This window comes from Rhineura floridana, chromosome 3 (genome assembly GCF_030035675.1).
Source record: "Rhineura floridana isolate rRhiFlo1 chromosome 3, rRhiFlo1.hap2, whole genome shotgun sequence".
NCBI lineage: Eukaryota > Metazoa > Chordata > Lepidosauria > Squamata > Rhineuridae > Rhineura > Rhineura floridana.
Genome location: NC_084482.1, coordinates 20,509,423 through 20,535,283, shown reverse-complemented (window position 1 = coordinate 20,535,283; position 25,861 = coordinate 20,509,423). Strand labels below are relative to the sequence as shown.

Here is a 25,861-nt window from a genome sequence, read left to right as displayed (position 1 = left end):
GGAAGTTCTGGTTTATCTTGTGTATGCAGATGTAATGGGCAGATAGCCAAACGATGGCACATCTTGTCTTGTGTTTCCTGTGTTAAACTGCTTGGGCTTTGTAACTTTTTATTGCCACATAGCATTACTGCGATAAGGTATAAAAAGCAGGCCTGCTCAGTAACATGTAGGCGCTTACTTTATGCATTAGTGTGTGAGTGTGTCTCTATTCTGCAGAATAAACTTGGGTTCTCGTTCTTGGTGTTATATCAGAGAAAGCCTACCACGGGGAACGGACGGCAATATTTCAACAATATAAAAGACCTCTTGGAGGCTGGGCCTGGCAACCAAGAGGTCTTTTGTATCTTTAACAGTTGTGCAGGGGGAAGGGAGAATTCCACCTTGTGGTTTTTCCCATTACAATGTTGCAAGAACACCTGCACTTGGCTGACTTTCTCTTCTCCTAAACATACAGGATCAGTCTCAGGCCTTGAACCTGGCAACCCTATATTAGAGCCAGTGTGATATAGTTCTGATAAAGTGCGCTGTAGTCTACAAAAGCTAGTGCCATAATAAATTTGCTAGTTTTTAAGGTGCCAAAAGGTGTTTTTGCTACAGGAGATTTAGCATGATTGCCCTTCTGGAACTTGTGGTAAAGTTGTTAGCTTGCCAGACTGTGAGTGGGAAGACCTGGGTTCACATCCTCTGCTCAGCCATTAATCTGATAGGGTGACCTTTATCCAGTCACTGTCCCTCAAACATATCCTGCCCATAGTGTTGTTTTGAGGATAAAATGGGCAGGGAAGAATCATATGCACACTGCCATAGCTTCTTTGAGGAAAGGTGGAATCCACCCTATTTTCTAGCATGTTGTTTTGGTTGTTTTTAAATTATGTATTTTAAAATTGTTGCAACCCGCCCTGGGACCTCTGGTTGAAGGGTGGGTAATTTTATTAATTAATTAATTAATTAATTAATTAATCCTTAATCACATTCTGTGGTAATTCTGAAAATAAAACCAGAATTTTTGCTAGGCTATTAATGTTAATACCTTTGTTGGTCTCCACACCAAGGCAGGATTAGCGAGCAATGTAACAAATAGGACAGGGAGAGGTATTCTTGACTCCTTCCTCTTGAGGAAATTCCTTGCTTTATGCTTTCCCTTCCCAGAGTGATGGGAAATTCAGGATAGGTTCACAGGGTCTTTTTCCACATATGCTGCCTTTGTAATACTGTGTTTATTAACAAGTGTAAATTGATCAGCTATGACTACCATCCTTTTGCTTTGTTAATTCTTCAGCTTCTGAAGGAGAGGGGGTGACTATGGCAATGGCTGGGGTATCTTCTGGATTTCAAGAGGTGTGCTGGGACAATCTGAGAATATATCTAATATCCTGTGGTGTGGGGATTAATGGCAGGACAACAAAAATGGATTTTGTGAGCCCTTATGATCGCTAAGAGACATAGGCTGTGAACACACCAGTCACCAGAACAGAGAGTTTCCATTAGCCACACCTGGTGGGGGAACAGGTTGATCTGCCAAACAGTTGCAAAATCCCTTTGAAGTGAAAATTTTAAAAAACGCATATAAGCTGATCTCACTAGTTTTCTAGGGGTGCGGTTTGACTACCATTGGGTGCCCCTTTTTTCAAAAAAGAGAGGTGGAGACACACTGGAACTGGCAGAACAGTGAGTGTGTTTCTCCTCTCATACTTCGAGCTTGGAAGGATAAATATCCACCATCTATTATACAATGTTCTGAAGACCTTAATGCCCTTACTACATTTGAACTTATTTTTTTTATAAAACTTTTATTGGATACATATTCAGACATTCGGATGACATATACCAAGCTTTATGTGTGTAAATTAAGATGGATGTATTGGTGGCTATTGTATTGCTAATATGAGAGGGTTCCCCCCTTTTTTTTCTTTAATAAATTTACAATAAAATCAATTTAAGAGAGAGGCAGGGAGAGAGAGAGAATGCCTATCTTTGTATATTCAGTGGGAATGTATTTCTGCGACAAGGATTTTTCCAGCCACAGCCCCTTTCCCCCTGCTCCATACAAGTGAATGGATACATTTCCTCTATCCCTATATGGATGGAAAAGAGGGGAAGGGGCTGAATTTGGGGCACAAAAGACTTCAGAGGGAGGGATTATGTGTGCCCTTCACCAGCAGATTTCCCACATATCTTAGAAAATGCCATTACATTCTAACACCCCAGCAGCCCTGTAGCCCTGCCTGACCACTATAGGAAGTCCCTATGGCATAGATGCACATGGTTATATAGGCATGTCATACAAGAGTCAAGATTACCATATAAGGAAGCAAGGTTATACATGAGGTGGGGTCTTCATATATTGGGTGGGGTACAAGTCACAAGTCAAACATTTTCCCACATATCCTGATGACTCTGCTTCGGACTACACTTTCCCCTGCTATTACATATCTTTCTCTAACAACTTCTGCTTTCTTTGAAGACACTGTTTCTCTGTGCTGCACACTTCCCCTTTCTATCAATGCAAGCTACAAGCAACTTTAAGCACTTAATATGAGATAAGCATATTGGTTATATGGAATGCAGACCACACTCTTTATTCCTGAGGAAGGACAAGGCCAGCCTTCCTCAATAGCTGGCCACCTAGACTGTAACTCAGGCCTGTTTTCTGATTCTCCTAATATGTGCAGCTCAGCATGAGGCATTTTCAGGGTTTCTGGACTGAAAAATCAACCCAGCAACCAGTCAAAAACTTCCAACTTCTTTCCACATTTAGTTTCCAATTATTTAGTTAGTCCTTTATATAGCAGCCACTTTAAAAGTTTCCCCTTGATTGTCCAACAGGAAGGTAAATCTAAAGGTCAGGAACAAGACAGAAGGAAGGATTCTCAAGGAGGAGTTAACAAACACACCCTAAAGTATTTCTTTTATCTCTGCACTTTCCTAAACTTGTAGTACGGACAAGTTTGTTCTTCACGTATCTAAAACTGAGATATCTAATGCAGCATCAAAGCCAAGTTCAGGAGTTTGATGTCATTACCAAAGTACTTCAGTTCATGAAGAATCAGAACAAAGGGACAGACCACAGGTGAAACAGAACTGTAGCTATAGGCAGTCAAGCTTTTGAGTCTGGTATTCCTGAGGATCTCTAAAAAAGAGGGGCTAGAGACAACTCAACAGATTAAACTTCATTCATGTAAGTTAACACACTCTCTGGATGGAGGAGGAGTGAGGGAAAAAGACACTGCCTTTCCCTTCCCCTGGCCCGGCCCTCATGTCCTCTCCATCAGTGCATCTGTGGGAATTGGCTGGCTCTATGAACCTCTCCCCATCCACAAATGCTCCACCTAACAAGGAAGGCTGGCTCCAGGGCTGCACCCCAAGCAACCCTGCAACATTGTCTATGTGTTTGAGACAACCCTGGCCAGAAGGGAGGAGCTGCCTGCAGCCAGCCATATGACTCAAAGTTCAGCAGCAGAACAAACAAACTGCAGCAGGCAGAGAAGGGGGAACTGGAAAAAGGAGAGGAAGGCAACTGAAGCTGGAGCTGCACTTTTAGTCAGCTGCAGGTTAGTCAGTTCTTATATTCAATTGCAGGTTAGTTAGTAATCTCCAGTCAAGTGTGGATTGTAGAAAAACAAAGTTTGGAGTCAGAGGGAAGGTTACTACTAAATATGAATGGAAAGAGGAAATTGACTATTAGAACTGGAATACAATATAATATGTGCACAGTGAACACCAATGTAGATTTGATGAAACTTAATTTTAAAGTTTTAGTTAACTTTGAGGATGGAGATGTTTTCATTACATGCAATATGAAGGGAATTGTTAAGCTCTTTTATGGGTAAATCTAAAGGAAATTACAACAACCACTTTACCTAAAACTTTTAATCAAATATGAAATAATTAATGCTGAATGAAATCTGGGAAAGATTCCCTTTGTAGCATGATAGGGCCTACGCCCATACTACCCTGAACACGCCTGATCTCGTCTGATCTTAGAAGCTAAGCCTGGTTAGTACTTGGATGGGAGACCACCTGGGAACACCAGGTGCTGTAGGCTTAGAGGAAGGCAATGGTAAACCACCTCTGAATACCTCTTACCATGAAAACCCTATGAATCCATCCAAAAAAGATCCATAGGGTCGCCATAAGTCGTGTCAACTTGAAGGCATAGAACAACAACAGCATGATATCATTTTCATTGGCAATGTAACACTCATTCTTTCTTGAGACGGCTTGGAATACCTTCAAATGTTTCCCCAGTTATTGTTGTTTTCTAAGCAGAAATCAAACATGAGGGCAACGTGATATACACAAAAGCCGTCTCATGCACAGAGAAAGGAAACTGCCAGTGCAAAAATACTGCGACAACAGGCTGGAAATAACCACATGGAAAGTTTCCAGGTTGGGGGTGTGTTCTCTCTCTCTCTCTCTCTCTCTCTCTCTCTCTCTGTGTGTGTGTGTGTGTGTGTGTGTGTGTGTGTGTGTGTGTGTGTGTGTGTGTATTTGGATCCATTAATTCTGACTTGGAAGAAACATGGGCAGTGCTGTGTAAGCAAAAGTCTACAATTTTTGGTTCCTGGTGAATCTTCTGTGCTTTTAACAACTTTATGAAAAACCAAAATTCAGTAGCCACCAAGTGACACTTTTCTCAGCATGGCATCTTCATGCTGGGGGAAGGCTTTACTTACTGAAGGTTCACCCATACTGTCATGTGAAACTGCTAAAAATCCACTTTTTCCTCTTTCTGTATTATCCCCTGGCAGTAGTGAAGTAGCAAATTCAGAAGTGCAGGGTCCCTTCATGTTGATCCCAGCCATGCCCCCTCCCCACTTTTTTTGCTGTGGAGTTGAAAATAAGATCCTTGTTAATGCCTAGGAATCAACAGGCACGAAATATGAGAGTGCTAGCACTGAGAAGAGTCTTCTCAGGCTGACTTGCCTGCTTTCACTCGGATTGGTTCCAATCAGCAGGAAAGAAGTGTGTTAGAAGACTCTTCTCAGTGGCTAACACTCTCTTTCATGCTGATTGACTTGTGCGATGCTAGAGACATAGAGACCCTGATGGGGCCTTGCACCCCAAAACATAAAGGGTCTAAGACCCCCAAGACCCCACACAACTACACTCCTCCATACTTGATCCTTCATACTCTGATTAAACTTTTTACCCATCCATACTTGTAGGCGTGTCCTTCTTTGTTTACTTTGCTCTTTTGCAGCATGAAGGTGCCTCTGCCTCCCCCTTCCATGAGCCCACATGCACAAAGTGTGTCTGGCTTGTTTATAAACTCCTCCTCTCATCCCCTCGCAGCACAGAGCTGACCATCACACACACATCAGCAAAAATGGGAGGGGGAAGAGAATAGTGCTTTGTCCCACCTCATTGTGTGTTGACTGAAGTGACAGAGAAGGGGGAGGGAAGCTCATGGGAGCCCAACAGAAGCAGAAGGCATGGAAGGAGGTGAAGCTAGAACCACCCACATGAGAAACAGTGGGCTAGAGCAACCTGGCTTCCTTCTTAGCAACAGGTTGTAATTGCTCTTTCTCTCATTTTTTAAATATACCTGATATGAGAAAATCCAGATTAAGGAAGGGGTGTGAGAAGGTAGTGATTGGAGGAGGTCATATGGACGAAGGTGAAAAAACAGAGAGAGAAAGGGCTTACATTACAGATCAAGTGGAAGTATGGATGAGCCCTGAATTTCTGCTTCTTTTGTACCTCTTAAAGGCACAGTAGCTTTGCTAGAAAAAAGTTGCCACCTTTTAAAAGGAGAGGAAATCAGTGTGACTTACCAGATGCTAATGCTGAACTTGCATTATATTTGAGCCCCTTTTGGATCCAAAAATGTACTAGCATAATGGCAGGGGGAGTCCTTCGGTTCGAAGATATCACTGTCCTGTCTATATCTGAAGGCATGGCTTATTATCATCAGTTTCATTTAGATACCTATTTAGACTGCCTATATTAATTTATATATTTAAATCAGGATTGATGGGTTATTCTTATTGTTAATGTCATCAGGCAACAGTTTGTTGTGTAATTATTATTACTATTTTAATTTGTTTTTTCTATTATATTTGCTAATACAAATTGGAGGTAAACAACAACAACAATAATAAATGGGCCAACATCACTTGAAAGACTAGGGCAACAAATACATACAATACATAAATGGAGTTAGGAAGAAAGTGAAATTGGCTGACTAGAGAAACTGCCCAGGTCTGCTCTTGTGCCTTTAAACATCAGCTTGTTTGCAGAAATCAAGAAGCAAAACTTCTTTGTGGCATGGAAATAGATGTTGAAATCCTGACAGGTGTGTGCTGCAAGACTTAATAGTGATGCATAGGGGTAATATTGGGCCATGGTAGGGTTGCCAGGTTCTTGGCCTGAGACTGATCCTGTATCTTTAGGAGAAGAGAAAGTCAGCCAAGTGCAGGTGTTCTTGCAACTCTGTAATGGGAAAAACCACAAGGTGGAATTCTCCCTTCCTCCTGCACAACTTTAAAAATACAGAAGACTTTTTGGTTGCCAGGCCCGGCCTCCAAGATGTCTTCTGTATCTTTAAAAGTTGTGCAGGGGGAAGGGAGAATTCCACCATGTGGTTTTTCCCATTACAGAGTTGCAAGAACACCTGCACTTGGCTGACTTTCTCTTCTCCTAAAGGTACAGGATCAGTCTCAGGACATGGACCTGGCAACCCTGAGTTTGAGGAAGCACGCAAACTTCTTTATGTAATAAAAAGGTAAAGGTAAAGGTGTCCCTGCACTTGTAGTGCGAGTCATTTCCGACTCTTAGGGTGATGTCTTGCGACATTTACTAGGCAGACCGTATATATGGGGTGGGATTGCCAGTTCCTTCCCTGGCCTTTCTTTACCCCCCCAGCATATGCCGGGTACTCATTTTACCGACCACGGATGGATGGAAGGCTGAGTGGACCTCAACCCCTTTTACCGGAGATTCGACTTCCTCCTTCCGTTGGAATCAAACTCCGTCCTTGAGCAGAGCTTTCGGCTGCGTTACCGCCCTCTGCAGAGGTTATTTTTACTGTAATCATATGCAAATTTGCCCAGGAGAAAGTCCCATTGAACTCAGTGTTGCTTTTTCCTGAGTAGATATGTATAGGATTGTACTGTTCATTTTTATTTATTTGCTCAGTAAATAAGTCACCAAGTAGAGAAAGGAGGCCCTCCTCTGTTTATTCCTAACATACTCTGAAATATTCCACCTTCTGTATTCTGAAGTTCAGGAAGGCAAACAACAACATCCTATGAAGTGAAAGAGAAATGCTGCCAACGCTGGAATAGGAAATCAGCTGTTGTTGATATGTGCTACTTAATCAGTAACATCTGCTCTCTTTACAGATGATTTGAGCACCATTGCAAATGCAGTTAATTTGGTTTTGAACTCTGTTCCTCCAAGGTGTGTGTGTGTGAGAGACAGCATGTGCCCTAACTCTTGTAAGCGTCTTCCCTGCAGGTTTTAGCCATGTGGTTCTACCTAGCTGTCTTGGTGGGGCTTTATTTTCTTCGCCGATGGTACCGGGAGAGACAGATAGTGAAAAATCTGACAGAGAAATATGTCTTCATCACTGGCTGCGACTCTGGCTTTGGGAACCAGCTTGCCAGACAGCTGGATGCCCAGGGCCTGAGGGTGCTGGCGGCCTGCCTCACGCAGAAGGGGGCAGAGCAGTTGCAGAAGGCCACGTCGGAGCGTTTGAAAACCACCATTCTGGATGTCACCAGTACAGAGAGCGTTGTAGCAGCGACCGAGTGGGTGAAAGGTTGCTTGGGGGACAAAGGTAGCCGTTTACCTTCATCATACATTTGTGCTATGGGTGGAGCCAGGGATCATCATTACTGTAGTATGTTTAATTGTAGGCCACTTCTCCACAAAATTAGCCCAAAGAGGTTCCCAGTATATGAAATGAAGCAGCAGCATAGCAGTTCAAAAAACATGTTGTAATTTTCCAACGCTGTAAGCTGCCTTCAGCATAGCTCAGCTGTGGAAAGGCAGCATACAAATAAAGGATGATGATGATATTCAAAATAATTGTAATATTAGAAATAGCCTTAATTTCAATAAGTAAATTAAAATATGTACGCCATCAGCTTATTTCAGACTTTAACAAGAACTGCAAGCACTGCAAACTGACCAGGAAAAAGAAAAACATCTTTCTTCCCACAGGACTCTGGGGCTTGGTGAACAATGCCGGAATAGGCACACCAACAGCTGCTAATGAATGGCTGACCAAAGATGACTTTGCCAAGGTGATAAATGTCAACCTGCTTGGGCTGATTGACGTAACGCTGCACATGTTGCCCCTGGTGAGAAGAGCCAGAGGGAGGGTGGTCAACGTGGGCAGTACAATGGGACGACTGGCATGCTTTGGAGGTGGTTACTGCCCAGCCAAGTATGGTGTGGAAGCCTTCTCCGACACCCTGAGGTAAAAATAGCAGCTCTGTAACTTCTTCTTTTGCTTGGTTTAGTGCATGGGGAGCCAACATGTTGCTCTCCATACGTTTGTTGGACTACTACAGCTTCCATTGTTCCTGTCCATTGGCCATGCTGGCAGAAGCAGATGGGAGTTGGAGTCCAATGGCATCTGGAGAACACCGCATTAGTTACCCCTGATTTAGTGTCATGGGTGTTTCCCAAGCTGAGTCTGAAGCAAGTGGGCTGGGAATCGAAAGCAGATGCTGGGAAATATGGCTGCTGTCAGGGGCTGCACTAAAGACTCACACAGCAATAAACAGATGTTTACACGGCTTGAGATACAAGGCCCAGGCTGCAGACCCATCTGACCTGCATTAATTTTGGTCGTCTCCTAGTCAGAGGACTGGGGAGAATTAAAGTTTTCCAAATGGCAACCCTGTGGCTATCAGTCCAGGGCCTTCTCAGTAATGGTGCCCACCCTAGGGACATCCTTGCCCAAGAAGACCTGTTGCTCTGCATCAGTCAGTGTGTCACTTATGAGAATGGTTAAGACCTTTAAAATAATATACAACTTAGAATAGCCCAACAAACTTCATAGAAATGTTGATTGCAATGTTAAACACAGTAAGATTGAAATTCTGTGTAGCCTTTTTTCATCCTTGTTCCCCCAAGAGAGCCTCGGCCAATCCCTTGGCTGCTCTTTTTATAGTAAAGGGGCCAGAGCCCAAAGAAAAAGGTGCTGTTCCCTTCCTTGTCCCTCTTAACAAGCAGAATGGACACAGCTGATAGAAGCTACAGGTAGCGTTCTGCCAAGTGAGATTCCCTCCTCTCCCCAGCAAAACGTACTCCCCACCTGGCTGAGATTTCCTCTTCGGGAAGACATTTAATGAACTACCAAACGTTTTAAGCCATAGCCTACTCATGACAATGCAACTGGTGCTGTGTCATATATAATCCCAGGTTGCAGTGTTCAGCCGCTGGGCAGAATAATGTCAGGCTCATAAAGAGGGCAGAAGATGGTGGGAGGGGCTTTATTCCCACCCTCTCTTTTTGTATTTTTTGTTTTTGGTAAAGAAATATATTCCTTCCCACAGACCCTGATGGGAAAGAAAATCAGTACACCAGATCCAGGGCAGACATACCTCCTCTCCCCTCTTCTGAGGGAGTGTCAGGAGAACAGGAATGCTTTCAAACCAACAGTTCTAAAATCTCCCCCAACACACCCCTGAAATGCTTCCTACATGCATTCTCTGCCATCAGTGCTCCATCAAAAGAGGGACAACTGTGGAGACTTCACAGCCACAGAAGGAAACCTCTGTGGGTGGACCTCATGCCCTGTCAGCAGAGAGGGTAATCCACAGAATCCTACATCCCATGGAATGCCCTCCCAGAGACCATAGGATTGCATTTTAGGCTGGCTTATGAATGCATGCTTTTATTTGGGTGTGTTTAGTGTTGTTAAAGCTATAGAGAGAGGCTCATTGGCTAGTGATGAATGGAGTACGAATGCTAGCATTTATAAAGAATACATGGGGGGACGTTGTCTCTATGGAATGAACTCATACTGTCCTTTTGATTTCACATGTGCTCACAAGAGAAGCCCTTTTCTTCTATTGGAAATTGAGATCAGAAGAATCCTTCTATTCAATAGAGGGCAGAGCATCCCCTGAACTAAAATTTGCAGGAGTACTATATCAATATTAACAATCTGCATAGTTATTATAGTTCAGTAGGAAGTGATATTTCTTGATTTCTCACCTCCCGCCCCCACTCCAATTCAGGCGAGAGCTCCATCCTTTTGGGGTCCAAGTCAGCATTGTTGAACCTGGTGCTTTCATTACACCCATGGCCCAAAGTGTAAAAGAGGGCCTCAAGACTGTATGGAGCAGAGCACCTTCTGACGTCAAAGAATCCTATGGACAACACTACTTTGAGCACAGTGAGTTAAATTTCTCAAATTGTGTTGCAGATTGTATACGTGTCAGAAATTAAATTAGTCCATGGAAATTGACATATCAGTATCATGTAAGGTGGCAAAAATTCATTAAGATTTTTTGAAAGACGTATGTCTCTGGATAGTATTTTCATGTGATAGCCCATTCTGACTGGTGGCTTAAGCTTTTTATGATGTTATCAAGATGGCCAAAGCCATCTTTTTCTAACTTTTTTTATTTTTCTCATTTGAGCTGTGTGAACAAAGTGTGTTGTTATGCATAAAGTATAATTATGGAGTTAGCCGATCGGTGGCACTAGACAGTTACATCTGGGTCAAGTTAGGAGTTTTGTGTTACCATTTTGTTCTTGTTTAAAAGAGGCAGATAACAAGGTTGTTGTCTAGCCTCCTGACTGACGTGTCCTTTACGCTTTCTATGGCGTGTGGGCTAGCAGGTTTTGGCCTTAATGCCTCCTGCCCATTTAATCCATGGGCCAGATCAAAAATCAGTATCTTGTAAGGTGGCAAAACTTCATTATGATTTTTTTAATGGTGTATGTCTTGGATAGCATTTCATATGATAGCCTGTTCCAACTGGTTGCTTAAGCTTTTTATGATGTCATCAAGATGGCCAAAGCCATCTTCTTCTAACTTATTATTTATTTGATTTATATCCCCCTCTTCCTCCACTAGGCGCCCAGGGCGGCAAACAAAAGCACTAAAATCACTCTAAAACATCATAAAAACAGACTTTAAAATATATTACAACAAAACATCCTTAAAAACATATTAAAGCACAATAAGGTCTCTACCACTGATGTGTGAACAAAGTGTCTGATTTAAACGTTTAATTCTCCTACAAATAAGTAATTGTAATCATGACCATATCCATTACTTTCATAGTGCCAGCCATATATGAAGAAAAAAAGTTATTTTTCCTCTTTTTAATACAGTTTACTGCATATGACACTTTACCTGATCCAGATATGTACCTAATGTTAGACAATTGCAGGTACTCTTTCACCTTCCAACAAGCAATAGCATTAATTAATTAATATTGATATGCTACAGTTTGACACATTTGAGCATATCTACGTTTTATGCAATTTTATCCAATGCATGGATAACAGGTAACTTAGTGTTATAGCAAAAAAATGTCTAGCAGTTTTGAGAGTACAGCAACTGTTCAATATGCATATGTTTTTATTTACAAATGTTCCAATGCGATCATTTCACAACTGCTAACATTTAATCTTTTATTAAATTTAATTTTAATGTTTGTCACCACTGCAGTCATCTGAGTACTCAAGTTCAAAGTCTACATCTGTTGTTGTTTTTTATTTCTGAGTGTAGTTTGCACATAACACTGCAAGGAAGTTTATTGGATAGGCATGAACAGTTGGGCAGTTGACAGGAATACACACACTTGCATGACAACATCTCCAGAACTGCAATTGGTGCTGGTGGTTCGAGGATCCAGTCAATGACAAGAATGTCATCTCTGTCTGCCATCCATCCATCATCTTTTGGGCTAGGCACATGTGGTTCGTTTTGTAAACTGCATCTCCAAATTTGTGTCTGGAAATCGGCCCTGAGAGTGTACATGAATGAGTCATTGTGTGGTGGAAGCTGACTGGACTCCACCTCTCCACTTGGCACAAAAAGAATTCATAGCTCAATCTTTTCCCAAAAGAGGGTCTGTGGCCCTCCTGGCAAACATGAAGTTGAAGGGGCAGGATTACAGTTTGAGACTGATAGAGAAATGGTCAAGGAATATCTTATCACTTTCAACAAGTTCAAATCTGCAGGGTCTGATGAACTATCCTAAAGTATTGAAGGAACTGGCTGAAGAACTCTTGCAACCACTGTTCATTATCCTTGCAAAATCGTGGAGGTTGGGTGAAGTGCCAGATGACTGGAGAAGGACTAATGTTGTCCCTACCTTCAAAAAGGGCAAAAAGGAGGAACCTGGGAACTACAGACCAGTCAGCCTGACATCAATCCCTGGGAAAATTCTGGAGCAGATTATAATGCGGACAGTCTGCAAGCATCTTGAAAACAATGCAGTGATTACTAGAAGCCAACACAGATCAATCATGAACAAATCCTGCCCGACTAATCTTATCTCATTTTTTTTAATCGGGTAACCTCCCTGGTGGACTGTGGGAATGCTGTGGTCATAATATATCTCAACTTCAGCAATGCTTTTGACAAAGTGCCCAATGATATTCTAATTAGCAAGCTAGCCAAATGTGGGCTGGATGGAACATCTATCAGGTGTATCCACAGTTGGCTACAGAATCATACCCAAAGAGTGCTTATCAATGGTTCCTGCTCAAACGTGGGAGAAGTAACAAGTGGGGTACCACAGCTCTTGGTCCTGAGCCTAGTGCTCTTCAACATTTTTATTAATGACTTGGATGAGGAGGTTGCAGGGAACACTTTTCAGATTTGCAGATGATACAAAATTGGGAGGGATAGCTAATACCCTGAAGGCAAACAAAATTCAAAGTGATTGTGATAGACTGGAGCACTGGGCTGAAAACAACAGAATGAAATTTAACAGGGATATGTGCAAAGTTCTACACCAAGGAAAAAGAAACTAAATACAGTTATAAGAAGGGGGATACTTGGCTCAGCAATTCTCCATGTGAGAAGGATCTCTTTAGCAACAGTTGACCTTTGTTTTTATTGTATTTTTAATGTTTATTCTAAGGTGGTGGTGGTGGTTGTATTTAACATGTTGTAAACTGCTTTGATGCTCTTAATGAAAAATGGAAATGGACCGCCTTCAAGTCGATTCTGACTTATGGGCAACCCTTTGAATAGGATTTTCATGGTAAGCAGTATTCAGAGGGGTTTACCATTGCCGTCCTCTGAGGCTGAGAGGCAGTGACTGGCCCAAGGTCACCCAGGGAGCTTCATGGCTGTGTGGGGATTTGAACCCTGGTCTCCCATATCGTAGTAGTCCAGCACCTTAACCACTACACCACATACGGTATACAAATATTTTTATAAATAAATAAAAATTGTTGATCACAAGCTGAATGTGAGCCAACAGTACGATGTGGCTGCAAAAAAGGCAAGTGCTATGTTAGGCTGCATTAACAGAAGTATAGTTTCCAAATTGTGTGATGTATTAGTTCTCCTCTATTCGGCCATGGTTAGGCCTCATCTTGAGTACTGCATCCAGTTCTGAACACCTCATTTTAAGAAGGATGCAGACAAATTGGAACATGTTCAGAGGGCACAATAGTAAGGAAGGTAGAGTGCATAATTCAGTATATCATAGGCAAGCACTATGGGATCATTGCATGGATGCATGTCAGGTGAAGCATCCAATCACCTTCTTGTGATGCTTTAATTAAGCCCAGCAGAATTTCTACCATACCCAGATAGAATGCCCCAAATGCTGAGAGACATCCATTTTCACATCTGAGGTAATTACTGTTGGCAAGTAAAGGGTTCCTGAGAGTATTTTTTCCATGGCACAGTTACAAGGCCAAGAAGCTCAGAGTCCGTGCAGATCTCAAGGACAAGTATCCAAGGCAACCAGCTGGCCTTATCTATAAGACTTGGCAGATCTGGCCAGTTGGTGTGGGGGCAAGAGAAAGGAGAAAAGCGCTTGTATAGAAAGAGAGCTTGTACTGTATTCTAAAAACCTCTAATGTCAGTAAAGTGACTCTTAAAACCTATGTCTTGTCTGGCTGAGTGATTCAACTGGGATCTAGCCTGTCACTATTCTGTTCTGCATCCTGGGCATCTGCTTGTGCCCGATCCAACATCCAACAAGTGGTAGCAGAGGATGGTTTCGATGCACAGACGGATGTCCGAAGAAAAGACAAAAGAAAAGTAAAGAGGACAGGCGTGTGAAGAGCAATAGACTGCGAAACCGAAAGCTGAGCTGAAAGCTGTGAGAGAGCCGTGGGAAAACTGACTGAAGGACGGAGGTGAGAAGCTCTAATTACAAAGGCGGTGAACTGTGAAAAGTGAAAGTATGTCTGTTACGTTATCGGCCGGGATTCCCTTGGAAAGGCTGACAGGGAAAAATTATGGCAGTTGGAAACAGAGAATGCAGGCTTTTCTAGTGAAAGAAGGAGTTTGGAATGTAATCGCAGAAGACCCACCCGCCGTAGTGCCAATTCCAGCAGATTGGAGAAGGCTGGATGAGAGGGCAAAGGCGTTAATTGTTCTTGCTATTGATGATTCTCAATTACTGCACGTGCGTGACGCAGTAACAGCAAAGGAAACCTGGGAAACTTTGAAAAATATTCATGTGAAAAAGACTGCTAGTTCTAAAATATATCTTGCCAGAAGATTATATCAGATGCGCTTATCTGGAGATACAACCATGTCAGAGCACTTATGGGAGATGAACAGACTATTTGCTGAGTTGACAGAACGTGACGTTGAACATTCTCAAACGCAAAAAGTGTATATCACATTATCTTCACTAGATTCAAGTTATGATAGTCTGGTGAGCTCGATGGAAGCGATGAATGACGCAAATCTGACCATGGATTACATAGAAGGAAAACTTTTGCAAGAATTTCAAAGAAGGCAAGAAATGGCAAAGCAGGAAAGGACTGAGTCTAAACACAATGTGGAAAAGCAGAATAACAAAGCAGTGGAGAAGAGACTGTACGGACAAAAGGCATGTTATTTTTGTGGTTCCAGGCAACATCTTCAAAGGAATTGTGAAGCAAGAAGAAGAGGAAGAGGAAGAAAACCACTTGTACAGGTGATATGTGCTAGCCGAAACATGCAAAGTAAAGCTAATAACAATAAATGTGATGATGTATGGGCTCTTGACAGTGGGGCTACAAATAGCATAATCAAAGATAAATCAATGTTTCATACATATTGTGATGTAGAGGATTATGTGATAATGGCTGATGGATCTAAGAAACTGATCAAAAGTAGGGGTACAGTGAAATTAGCAGGTTTTAATACGATTATGACAGACGTGCTGTTTATTCCAGACATTGAAAATAACATAATGTCAGTTTCTAAACTTAATGGAATGGGGTTCAATGTGTTGTTTCAAAGGGGCTCATGTCAAGTCATGAAAGGGAACAAAATATTCATGAAAGGGATAGTAAAGAACTCATTGTTCTACCTACACTTGAAACAAACAAATCATGTGCTCATGTGTGCCAATGAGAAACCCCACAATAATTGTGTACATTTATGGCACAGAAAATTGGGACATATAGGATATCAAAATGTGGTGAAAACAACAGAAAATAGTAAAGATGTGACATTGAGAAATTGTGGTAAATATGTAGCCTGTAATGTGTGTAAACAAACCAAGGCAGTTGTGGCAGCAAAAAAAAAAAAAAAACACAGAAGCCAAGTATAGTACAAATGCACCCACAGTACATGACAGAGAAACAGGGGTAAAAGAAAAAGACACTGAATACCTTGGTAAAAGTGACAAGCGAATGTTGAGACGTTCTGGAAGGGCAAATGTGAGTGTGCTACCTGACAGATTTAGGATTGCCACAATAAAGGGGATTGAAGCACAAACACACAGGGTAATGGATGCTGACACATTATACTTGGAGTGTGTAAAACCCAAAGAGATAAACTGATGATGTTTGTAAAACCTCTGAAAAATAAAGGAACAAAGAAATGTAGAAGTACACTGAACTGAACATGTAAACTGAAAAAAAAAAGAGGATGTATCATGTGGAAGAAAATGATATAAGTAAATGCTGAAATGTATGTAATAAAAGTGATGCTGAGATTCTAATGCAATGTAGTAACTGTATTACAAATGATGCTGATGTAAACTGAAGAAAAAGAAATGTATCATGTGGAGAAAATGATATAAGTAAATGCAAGAAATGTAAATGTAAATGACATGAAAAGAAGTGAAAATGTGAATCTGTAACATAATCTGAAATGTATTGTTGAAATGTGATATAATGTGTGAAATGCTAAGAAAGAAGGCTATGGAAAAAATAGGTGGGGGAATGTTGGCAAGTAAAGGGTTCCTGAGAGTATTTTTTCCATGGCACAGTTACAAGGCCAAGACGCTCAGAGTCCGTGCAGATCTCAAGGACAAGTATCCAAGGCAACCAGCTGGCCTTATCTATAAGACTTGGCAGATCTGGCCAGTTGGTGTGGGGGCAAGAGAAAGGAGAAAAGCGCTTGTATAGAGAGAGAGCTTGTACTGTATTCTAAAAACCTCTAATGTCAGTAAAGTGACTCTTAAAACCTATGTCTTGTCTGGCTGAATGATTCAACTGGGATCTAGCCTGTCACTATTCTGTTCTGCATCCTGTACCCGATCCAACATCCAAAGAACTCCATAATCCTTGAACATGATTGCTTACCAAGGATTTTCTTCAGTGAAACTGTGTATACATCTTGGCGGTTACTTATGCTGTTACCCAATGCATGTCTTCAACCATGACTGGAAACCATGCTGTGCTACACGCCTGAGCATTTCATAAACCAGCTTGTGACTTTTGACTGCACGGCTATACTTGCAACCATTATCCCTGCTACTGAACCTTCTGCAATTGTGCCTGACTCACAAATCGCCCAATCCTGCATCTTCAAACCACTTACCAATGATGGCCAAAAAAGTGTATTTGGTGTGAAATACACCCATTCTAATTACAATGGTATATTTGAATTTCTCTAGTTGTTTCTATATGATTTCTACAAGTTTGGCGTAAACTGCCTGATCAAAAACACACACACTTTTGGACAATTGCAGAGACTGCATGATGTTGATAGACTGGTTTAGCACCTCATATACAGTTGACATTTCAGGGGCAGGAGCATGTATTGTGGGCAGATAGCCAATATTGTCTTGTGCTATGGTGACATAATAATGGACCAGTACGTTGAAACTGTCCATCTGCTTGTGGCTTGGTCTTCATGGTTTGGTGTACGTGCCGGAAACCATAGGAGATTTTTCTGCAAAGCAAAGTGAAACAATATGTTTATGTTCACCTCTACGCTATAAGTTATTGGTGGCCCTTCCCTCTTCCCAGCATTGCTTTACTGGTAACATAAATGTCTGGCTTGGAATGTTTCTCTTTGTTTTTACCACCTGGGGTATTGATTTAGGTAAATGAGGCCCATTGATCTTCACACTGACTCTGTATGATGTCCCTTGCCGCTGAGTGTATCCTCTAACCCAGCCTTTCCCAACCGGTGTGCCTCCAGATGTTGTTGGACCACAACTCCCATCTTCCTGACCATTGGCAATGCTGGCTGAGGCTGATGGGAGTTGTGGTCCAACAATATCTGGAGGCACACTGGTTGGGAAAGGCTGCTCTAACCAGTCTATATTGCCCAACCCAAGGTGGTTGGGATTCCAAGGTAAATATTAGATGGAAGTGCAACAACTTTTGACATTGCAAGCTTTTGTATGCAGAGAGCTGTATTAAACTCTTGAAGCTGGGAGTATGAAATGCTGTGAACAAGTTGGTTGAGGATCAGGTCTACATTTCCTGTTAGTGTCTTTACTGCAAATGGAAGGAGTATGTGCATAGGGGACTTTGTCCTTCCGTGCGTAACACAGCACACCCCAGGTCCTGACCAAAAGAGGAGACAAGCCTGCAGATGTCTGTAGGTGAATTGCCTGTCTTCTGTGTTCCAGTGAGCATTGTGTACAGGAATTTGCCTGATGCCCTGATGGGACTACACAGCTGCAACACTGTGGGTGCTTTTGCAGGTCAGGGTAAAGTAACTCCTTTGAAACTACTGTGAAAGGACAAGAACTGCCAAGAGATATTCAGTCAACTAGGGAAGTCATGGGAAATCTCTGCAGAGATGTTTGAGAAGTTACTGCAACTACCTGTGCTACTTCTGTAAATGACCTACCCTATGAACTTTTTTGTGCCATGTGAGGAGAGGTGGAGTCCAGTCAGCTTCCACCACACAATGACTCATTCATGTACACTCTCAGGGCCAATTTCCAGACACAAATTTGCAGATGCAGTTTACAAAACCAGCCACATGTGCCTAGCCCAAAAGATTATGGATGGATGGCAGACAGAGATGACATTCTTGTCATTGACTGGATCCTTGAACCACCAGCACCAATTGCAGTTCTGGAGATGTTGTCATGCAAGTGTATGCATTCCTGTCAACTGCCCAACTGTTCATGCCTATCCAATGGACTTCCTTGCAGTGTTATGTGCAAACTACACTCAGAAATAAAAACAAACAACAGATGTAGACTTTGAACTTGAGGACTCAGATGCATTGGATAAAATTGCATAAAACATAGATATGCTCAAATGTGTCACACTGTAGCATATCAAAATTAATTTATTAATGCTATTGCTTGTTGGAAAGGTAAAAGAATACCCTGCAATTGTCTAATGTACGTTAGGTATATATCTGGATCAGGTAAAGTGTCATATGCAGTAAACTGTATTAAAATGAGGAACATGTAACTTTTTTGTGTGATATATGGCTTATACTATGAAAGCAGCAATGGATATGGTCATGATTACAATTACTTATTCGTAAGAGAATTCATTAGCTCTCCAGTGCAGTTTCAAATGTTTAAATCGGACACTTTGTTCATACATCAGTTCCCACATCAGTGCTTAAATTATAAAAGTCTTATCCCTTATATACCCAGTCAATCACTATGCTCTGAAGCAGAGGCCTCCTGCAGATACCATGTTATCAGGAGGTCCATTCTGCACAACATAGGAAACTTACCTTTAGTGCGGTGGCACCGAGACTTTGGAATTCCCTCCCCTTAAATATTAGACAAGTGCCATCTCTCTTATCTTTTTGGTGTCTCCTGAAGACCTTCCTCTTTCAAAAAGCCTTTTAAGTAGAGACCTTATTGTGCTTTAATATGTTTTTAAGGATGTTTTGTTGTAATCTATTTTAAAGTCTGTTTTTATGATGTTTTAGAGTGATTTTAGTGCTTTTGTTTGCCGCCCTGGGCGCCTAGTGGAGGAAGAGGGGGATATAAATCAAATAAATAATAAGTTAGAAGAAGATGGCTTTGGCCATCTTGATGACATCATAAAAAGCTTAAGCAACCAGTTGGAACAGGCTATCACATGAAAATACTATCCAGAGACATACACCTTTCAAAAAATCATAATGAAGTTTTGCCACCTTACAAGATACCGATTTTTGATCTGGTCCATGGACTAAATGGCCAGGAGGCATTAAGGCCAAAACCTGCTAGCCCACATGCCATAGAAAGCGTAAAGGACACGTCAGTCAGGAGGCTAGACAACAACCTTGTTATCTGCCTCTTTTAAACAAGAACAAAATGGTAACACAAAACTCCTAACTTGACCCAGATGTAACTGTCTAGTGCCACCGATCAACTAACTCCATAATGATACTTTATGCATAAAAATATGTTATAGAAGATCACTTCCAGATGCTGTGTTCATTGAGCATTGATCCTAATTTATTTGCGAAAGGATAGGTGACGTAAACCAGTTATTGAGCATTCATTCTCTGATTTGTTTGCGGGGAAGTTAGAGGTGTCAAGCAAGTGTTATCCTACACTTTCTAGTGCATTTTCCTGTCACTTCCATTATCGCAAAAGGTCTGATCTTTGGAGAAGTGGGTTTGTTATCCAAGTCCTCCAAATCAACTTTAATTACACAACCTGAATATGGAGGTATGTCACTGTATCCTTCCCAAAATTAACAGCCTGGAAATACCCCAAGTTCTGTTTTGAAGCATCAGGGATAGCTTGAAACACAAGTCGTGGCCCTAGTTTTTTGGGGGGTGGGCAAGAGTCATTTGGGGCCCCTTAAAGGTATGAAAGCAAGTCAGGGATATAATTTCACTTAATTGTATACATGAAGCTGCAGTGAAAGGATGAATAAATGTATCCTTGTAGGACATTCCTTGTGGTCAATTTTTATTGCCGTTGGGGTGGAGAATGTTACTTAATACATTATATCAGCTCTGTAAATATATGAATGCAAAGAATAAACAAAAAGAAACAAGCTGTTTGCTCCATATGTTATGCTCTTACATAGACAGAAACAGTCAAAGGAAAACCCACACATATTGTATTATATGGTAAGAGGGACATATAGTGAATGGGTGATAGCCAGTTCATTGTTAAATAACGGTATAGTTATTAATCCTATATAAGAGTCAGCTTTCTGGTATGTGCTGCCTCCATCTGATGGTCCTAAGTGAATTAGGCAATTGGGCATGTGCAGAAAAAAAAGCATTAGTCACCTCCTGGCCAAGAAACTAGTGCAGTATTGATGTGGATGGACTGGCTTAAGGGGGAAAAGGCCCTCAGTCTAAGTTTTTGTGGGGAGGAACTTGATTGCCTGCAATGCTGCTGAGTGAGAAGGCAGACTGAGACTAGAGGCAGGCAGGCAGGATTTTGTACAAGATTTTGAGCCCCTCTAAAGTGTAGGGCCCCAGGCAGTTGCCCAGTTCCCCCCCCCCAGCACCACTGCAGATCCCCCTCCTTTGATTTAGTCTTCTAGGCAGAGGTATCCAGAATCTAATCTATCCCTTCAGCTCTCAAAAGATTCAGGTTGCCTCCTATCTTGTTGCAGGACTAACTTTTCCTTTGTTTTATATTTCTCACATGCAGATTGCAATTTACTCCAGAATCTGATTAATAGTGGCAGCAACAACCTTCACCTTGTCACTGACTGTATAGAACATGCCCTGACATCATGCTATCCTCGCACCCGCTACTCTTCAGGCTGGGATGCAAAGCTCTTCTATCTTCCTCTCTCTTACTTGCCAACCTTCATTGGAGACTACGTGTTGACACGCTCCGGGGCCAAACCAGCACATGCAGCGTAGATTATTTTGAAGAAACAACATTACAGTTGTGCTAGTGATGGAACACAGCCCTAATTGCATCTTTTAGTGTCCTAATGAGATGCAGACTTAGTAATCAATAGCTGTAAAGAAAAGTGGTTTCGTTGTTTTTTAATTTTGAACTATTGGCTGATAACAGCTTTGACTGATACAGCTGAAGCTGTAATTCTGTTCTACCCATTTATCTGGGAAACCTCTGAGCGGACAAGCACTGTCAGTCATGCTTTTGCTCTGCTTTACAGTTATGTGGTCTAGAAGAGGTCATAAGTGATGTAACAAGACAACATATGTCCCTTTATAACTACAGCTTATCTGGGTCTAACGAGGCTTATCTGGAATCGGATTTGCAAAGGTATGAACTGAGAAAAAATTATTGTGTTAGAACCACACAGGACAATACAAGAAATACCCACTTAGACACAGAGTACCTCTAGGACCCTCAAGATTTTGTGGGAGGGATTCAAGTGCATTCTAAGAAATGCAAATTCATGCAGTTAAAGCAAATTAAAGTGCTCTGTCACTCTTATGCAACAAATCCACTTTTAAAAAACATATGCTTTTTTTGTAGTTAGAAAAATGACAGGGAAATGCACTGAAAAGGGTGGGATGCATTAATGATTAACAGGAAGACGTATAACCATTACATAAGCAAATCAGACTGAATGCTTCTTGTTGTATAACCTCCCTGCTAACAAATCAGAATGAATGCTTAATAAAGACCAGATATTGGCTGTGAACTAGCGATGGGCTCCATTTCTACAATAACCGGATTTGTTATTAGATTATTATTTCTGATATTCCCTATCTTTGCAGACAGAATTTTGAAATAGCATCTCTCCGCACCTGATTTCCAATTCATTCTTTTCTGATTTTTTAAAAATTCGCTTTGAAATCATTAATAGTGTGAGTGATACTCTTATCACCCTACTTTCTATGTGAGCTCTTCAAATGTGTAATCCCTTGCACTGATGTAAATGAAGTGTTGATTGTAACTGACAGACAGAAAGCAGGAGAGGGGAATGAGGTGTTGATTGTAAGCAGCAGGGGGGAAGACACTGACTTGATTATCTGCTTAGAATCATAGAACAGTAGAGTTGGAAGGGGCCTATAAGGTCATCAAGTCTATCCCCCTGCTCAATGCAGGAATCCAAATCAAAGCATTCCTGACAGGTGGCCGTCCAGCTGCCTCTTGAATGCCTCCAGTGTCAGAGAGCCCACTACCTCTCTAGGTAATTGGTTCCATTGTCATATAGCTCTAACAGTTAGGAAGTTTTTCCTGATGTTCAGTCGAAATCTGGCTTCCTGCAACTTGAGCCCATTATTCCGTGTCCTGTACTCTGGGACGATCAAGAAGAGATCCCGGCTCTCCTCTGTGTGACAACTTTTCATGTACTTGAAGAGTGCTTTGCTTTGCTTTGTTTAGTATTTTTATGTGTGTGACCTTGCTAGACAGAGAGCATGCAATCAACACAAGGAAAAGCCTGGAACCTGGGCGATGTAATCAACAACTGCCAAGGACCAGAGGTCTCTGAAGATCGATGGAAGGCCTGTTTATGCAGCCTGGCATCTTCACTATCAGCCAGACTCTGAGTCTATTGGCAGCTCCTTTTGCCTGTTCCATTTGGAGGGAACTACTTGGAATCTGGACAGTATAATCAACTGCCAGGGGACTGGATGTTTATGCCAAACGTACCTTTAATCTCTGTAATACTTGTAATTTTTGTATGCATATGTATTGTAAACTGCTTTGGGAGCCCATCTAGGCTGAAAAGCCGGATATAAATATAATAACTAAATAACTAAATCATATCTCCCCTCAGTCTTCTCTTCTCCAGCCTAAACATGCCCAGTTCTTTCAGTCTGTCCTCATAGGGCTTTGTTTCCAGTCCCCTGATCATCTTTAATCTTTGCTTTAATCTGCTCTGCAATGCACTTGAAAAGGAATGTAAACAGGCAATAATTACAGAGTTCAGAATAAAGACAGACACTAGTGGGGACTTGTGAATAAGTAGCAATTATAAGAGCCAGCATAGTGTAGTGGTTAAAGTGTTGGACTATGACCTGGGAGACCAGGGTTCGAATCCCCACACAACCATGACGCTCACTGGGTGACCTTGGGCCAGTCACTGCCTCTCAGCCTCATGTAAACCCCATTCATAGGGTCGCCATAAGTCAGAATCGACTTGAAGGCAGTACATTTACATTTAATATCTATAATTCTCTGCAAAGCAAAACAAAAAATGATCGAAGGAGATTGGAAAAATGAAAAGAGAGTGGAGGAAAGAGAAATTGGATCATTAATAACCACTAGGGGGCTACACTTAAAAACAGAACATAAAAAAGGAGAGAATTCCATTCCTACACTTGTTGCCTACAGCAAAGCTTTTCCAATGGCCACACCTGGATGGGGAACCGGTTGATCTGCTGGTTAGTTGTGAAATCACTTTGAAGTGAATGTTTTAAAAATTGCACTCAAGCTGCTCCTACCAGGTTTTACAGTAAAAAGGGGCAGGGTTTGACTAGCATTGTGTGCCTTCATTTTAAGAAAAGAGAGGTGGAGACACACTGGAACCGGCAGAACAGTGAGTGTGTTTCTACCCATAATCTAATATCCAGGAAAGCTTTGTGCAAGCACAGCTGGATGAATAATAAATAGGTCATCTGGAGGAGCTCTAATGTTCTCTTTAGTACAAGAATAATAGTCCCCTGTAGTCTAAAGAAAAACAGGTAATAATTCTCCCTTGCAAAACTTTGTAGTCAACCAGTCCAAACATTCCACTGGTGCACTATTTGGCTAATCGTGTCTGCAGTACAGATTAGTTGCCTACAACAAAGCATTTCCATTGTCCACTCCTGGATGGGGAAAAGGTTGAACTGCTGATCAGCTGTGAAATCTCTTTGAAGCTATTTTTTTTTAAAAAAACCACACTGGAGCTGCTTCCACCAGGAGGCCGGGCCGGGCAACCAAGAGGTCTTCTGTATCTTTAAAAGTTGTGCAGGGGGAAGGGAGAATTCCACCTTGTGGTTTTTCCCATTACAGCATTGCAAGAACACCTGCACTTGGCTGACTTTCTCTTCTCCTAAAGATACAGGATCAGTCTCAGGCCCTGAACCTGGCAACCCTACCTGGTACCCATTTTCAGCAGCCCCCCTTCGCTGCTCCCTTCATCATGAAGTGGTGAGAATGGTTAGCCTTCCCCCTCTTTAAAAGTACATTCACCTGATGTAAGCTAAAAGGACAATGCTGTTTCCCAGTCCTTCCAGTTCTGTATGCTTTTCAAGGCTTAGATAGGAAGGCACCAGTTCCATTGTTCATTAATTGACATCCACACTCTACATTTAAAGCAACACACACAGGTGATACAGTGTTCTGACATGTATCTTCCTCAGGGAGACAGCTACTTTCACTAGCACTAGGACAGGCAGGACATATTACACCAAACAGAACATCACCTGCAAGTCCTGCAATATGATTTATGTCATCGAATGCAAAAGACTAGGATGTCATATCCAATACGTAGGAAAAACCACAACCGACCTACACACATGCTTCAGAAACCACAAATCGGCAATCTTAACAAAAAAAGTGGAGCAACCAGTTGCAAAACATTTCAACATTGAGGGTCACAGCCTGTTAGACTTTTCTGTAATAGATATAGAGTTGCCAACAGATCCAGCAGCACTGACTAAAAGGGAGAACTTTTGGATATACTCTCTGGACACATTGACACCACATGGCCTGAACCTGGGGGACAATACAAACATCACTTAGCTTCTGCAAATGAAGCCCCTCTGAGCATTCCATCCTCAAAGCTCACACAGTACCTGTAATCCTGTTACCGACCTTGCCCCATACTCTGACCTTCATCTTCTGCAGTTTAAAAGTTTAAAAAAGACATGGCTGATTTTTAATTCATTTTAAAAATTTAACATTGAAGTCTTATAGCATCGGGCATGCTCAGTAAGAGTAAGAACATCAGTGTTCTAAAAGCCAGACTCACAGCTGTTTGGCTGCAAGTGCGGCCGCATTTGGAATACTGTGTACAGTTCTGGTCGCCTCATCTCAGAAAGGATATTATAGAGTTGGAAAAGGTTCAGAAGAGGGCAACCAGAATGATCAAGGGGATGGAGCGACTCCCTTACGAGGAAAGGTTGCAGCATTTGGGGCTTTTTAGTTTAGAGAAAAGGCGGGTCAGAGGAGACATGATAGAAGTGTATAAAATTATGCATGGCATTGAGAAAGTGGATAGAGAAAAGTTCTTCTCCCTCTCTCATAATACTAGAACTCGTGGACATTCAAAGAAGCTGAATGTTGGAAGATTCAGGACAGACAAAAGGAAGTACTTCTTTACTCAGCGCATAGTTAAACTATGGAATTTGCTCCCACAAAATGCAGTAATGGCCACCAGCTTGGATGGCTTTAAAAGAAGATTAGACAAATTCATGGAGGACAGGGCTATCAATGGCTACTAGCCATGATGGCTGTGCTCTGCCACCCTAATCAGAGGCAGCATGCTTCTGAAAACCAGTTGCCGGAAGCCTCAGGAGGGGAGAGTGTTCTTGCACTCGGGTCCTGCTTGCGGGCTTCCCCCAGGCACCTGGTAGGCCACTGTGAGAACAGGATGCTGGACTAGATGGGCCACTGGCCTCATCCAGTAGGCTCTTCTTATGTTCTTATGTTCTTAACATACACAATAGGAA

General features: G+C 41.9%; 1 protein-coding gene across 5 annotated transcripts; it reads left to right on the top strand.

Moving 5' to 3' along the window:
- The first annotated feature begins 3,375 nt into the window (after positions 1-3,375).
- Positions 3,376-22,964, top strand: LOC133379490 (retinol dehydrogenase 7-like). 5 transcript variants are annotated; one of them, XM_061614884.1, is made up of 6 exons: positions 3,376-3,551; positions 7,462-7,783; positions 8,170-8,428; positions 10,200-10,357; positions 19,872-19,979; positions 20,925-22,964. In XM_061614884.1, exons 2-6 carry the CDS (start codon positions 7,471-7,473, stop codon positions 21,140-21,142), a joined length of 1,056 nt encoding a protein of 351 aa, XP_061470868.1. In that variant the 5' UTR covers positions 3,376-3,551; positions 7,462-7,470; the 3' UTR covers positions 21,143-22,964. The 5 variants fall into 5 exon arrangements, with proteins under 5 accessions (XP_061470868.1, XP_061470871.1, XP_061470873.1 ...); XM_061614887.1 differs by having other exon boundaries at positions 3,379-3,551; positions 19,905-19,979; XM_061614885.1 differs by lacking the exon at positions 3,376-3,551 and adding an exon at positions 4,942-5,512.
- Positions 22,965-25,861: the final 2,897 nt, after the last annotated feature.

Bases quoted from the DNA above. Each gene is read 5' to 3' on its own strand.
- LOC133379490 (XM_061614884.1), top strand. From the start codon at position 7,471: ATGTGGTTCTACCTAGCTGTCTTGGTGGGGCTTTATTTTCTTCGCCGA. The intron at 8,429-10,199 runs GTAAAAATAGCA...ACTCCAATTCAG, and splicing joins GCCTTCTCCGACACCCTGAG to GCGAGAGCTCCATCCTTTTG. The intron at 19,980-20,924 runs GTATGTCACTGT...TCTCACATGCAG, and splicing joins TACACAACCTGAATATGGAG to ATTGCAATTTACTCCAGAAT.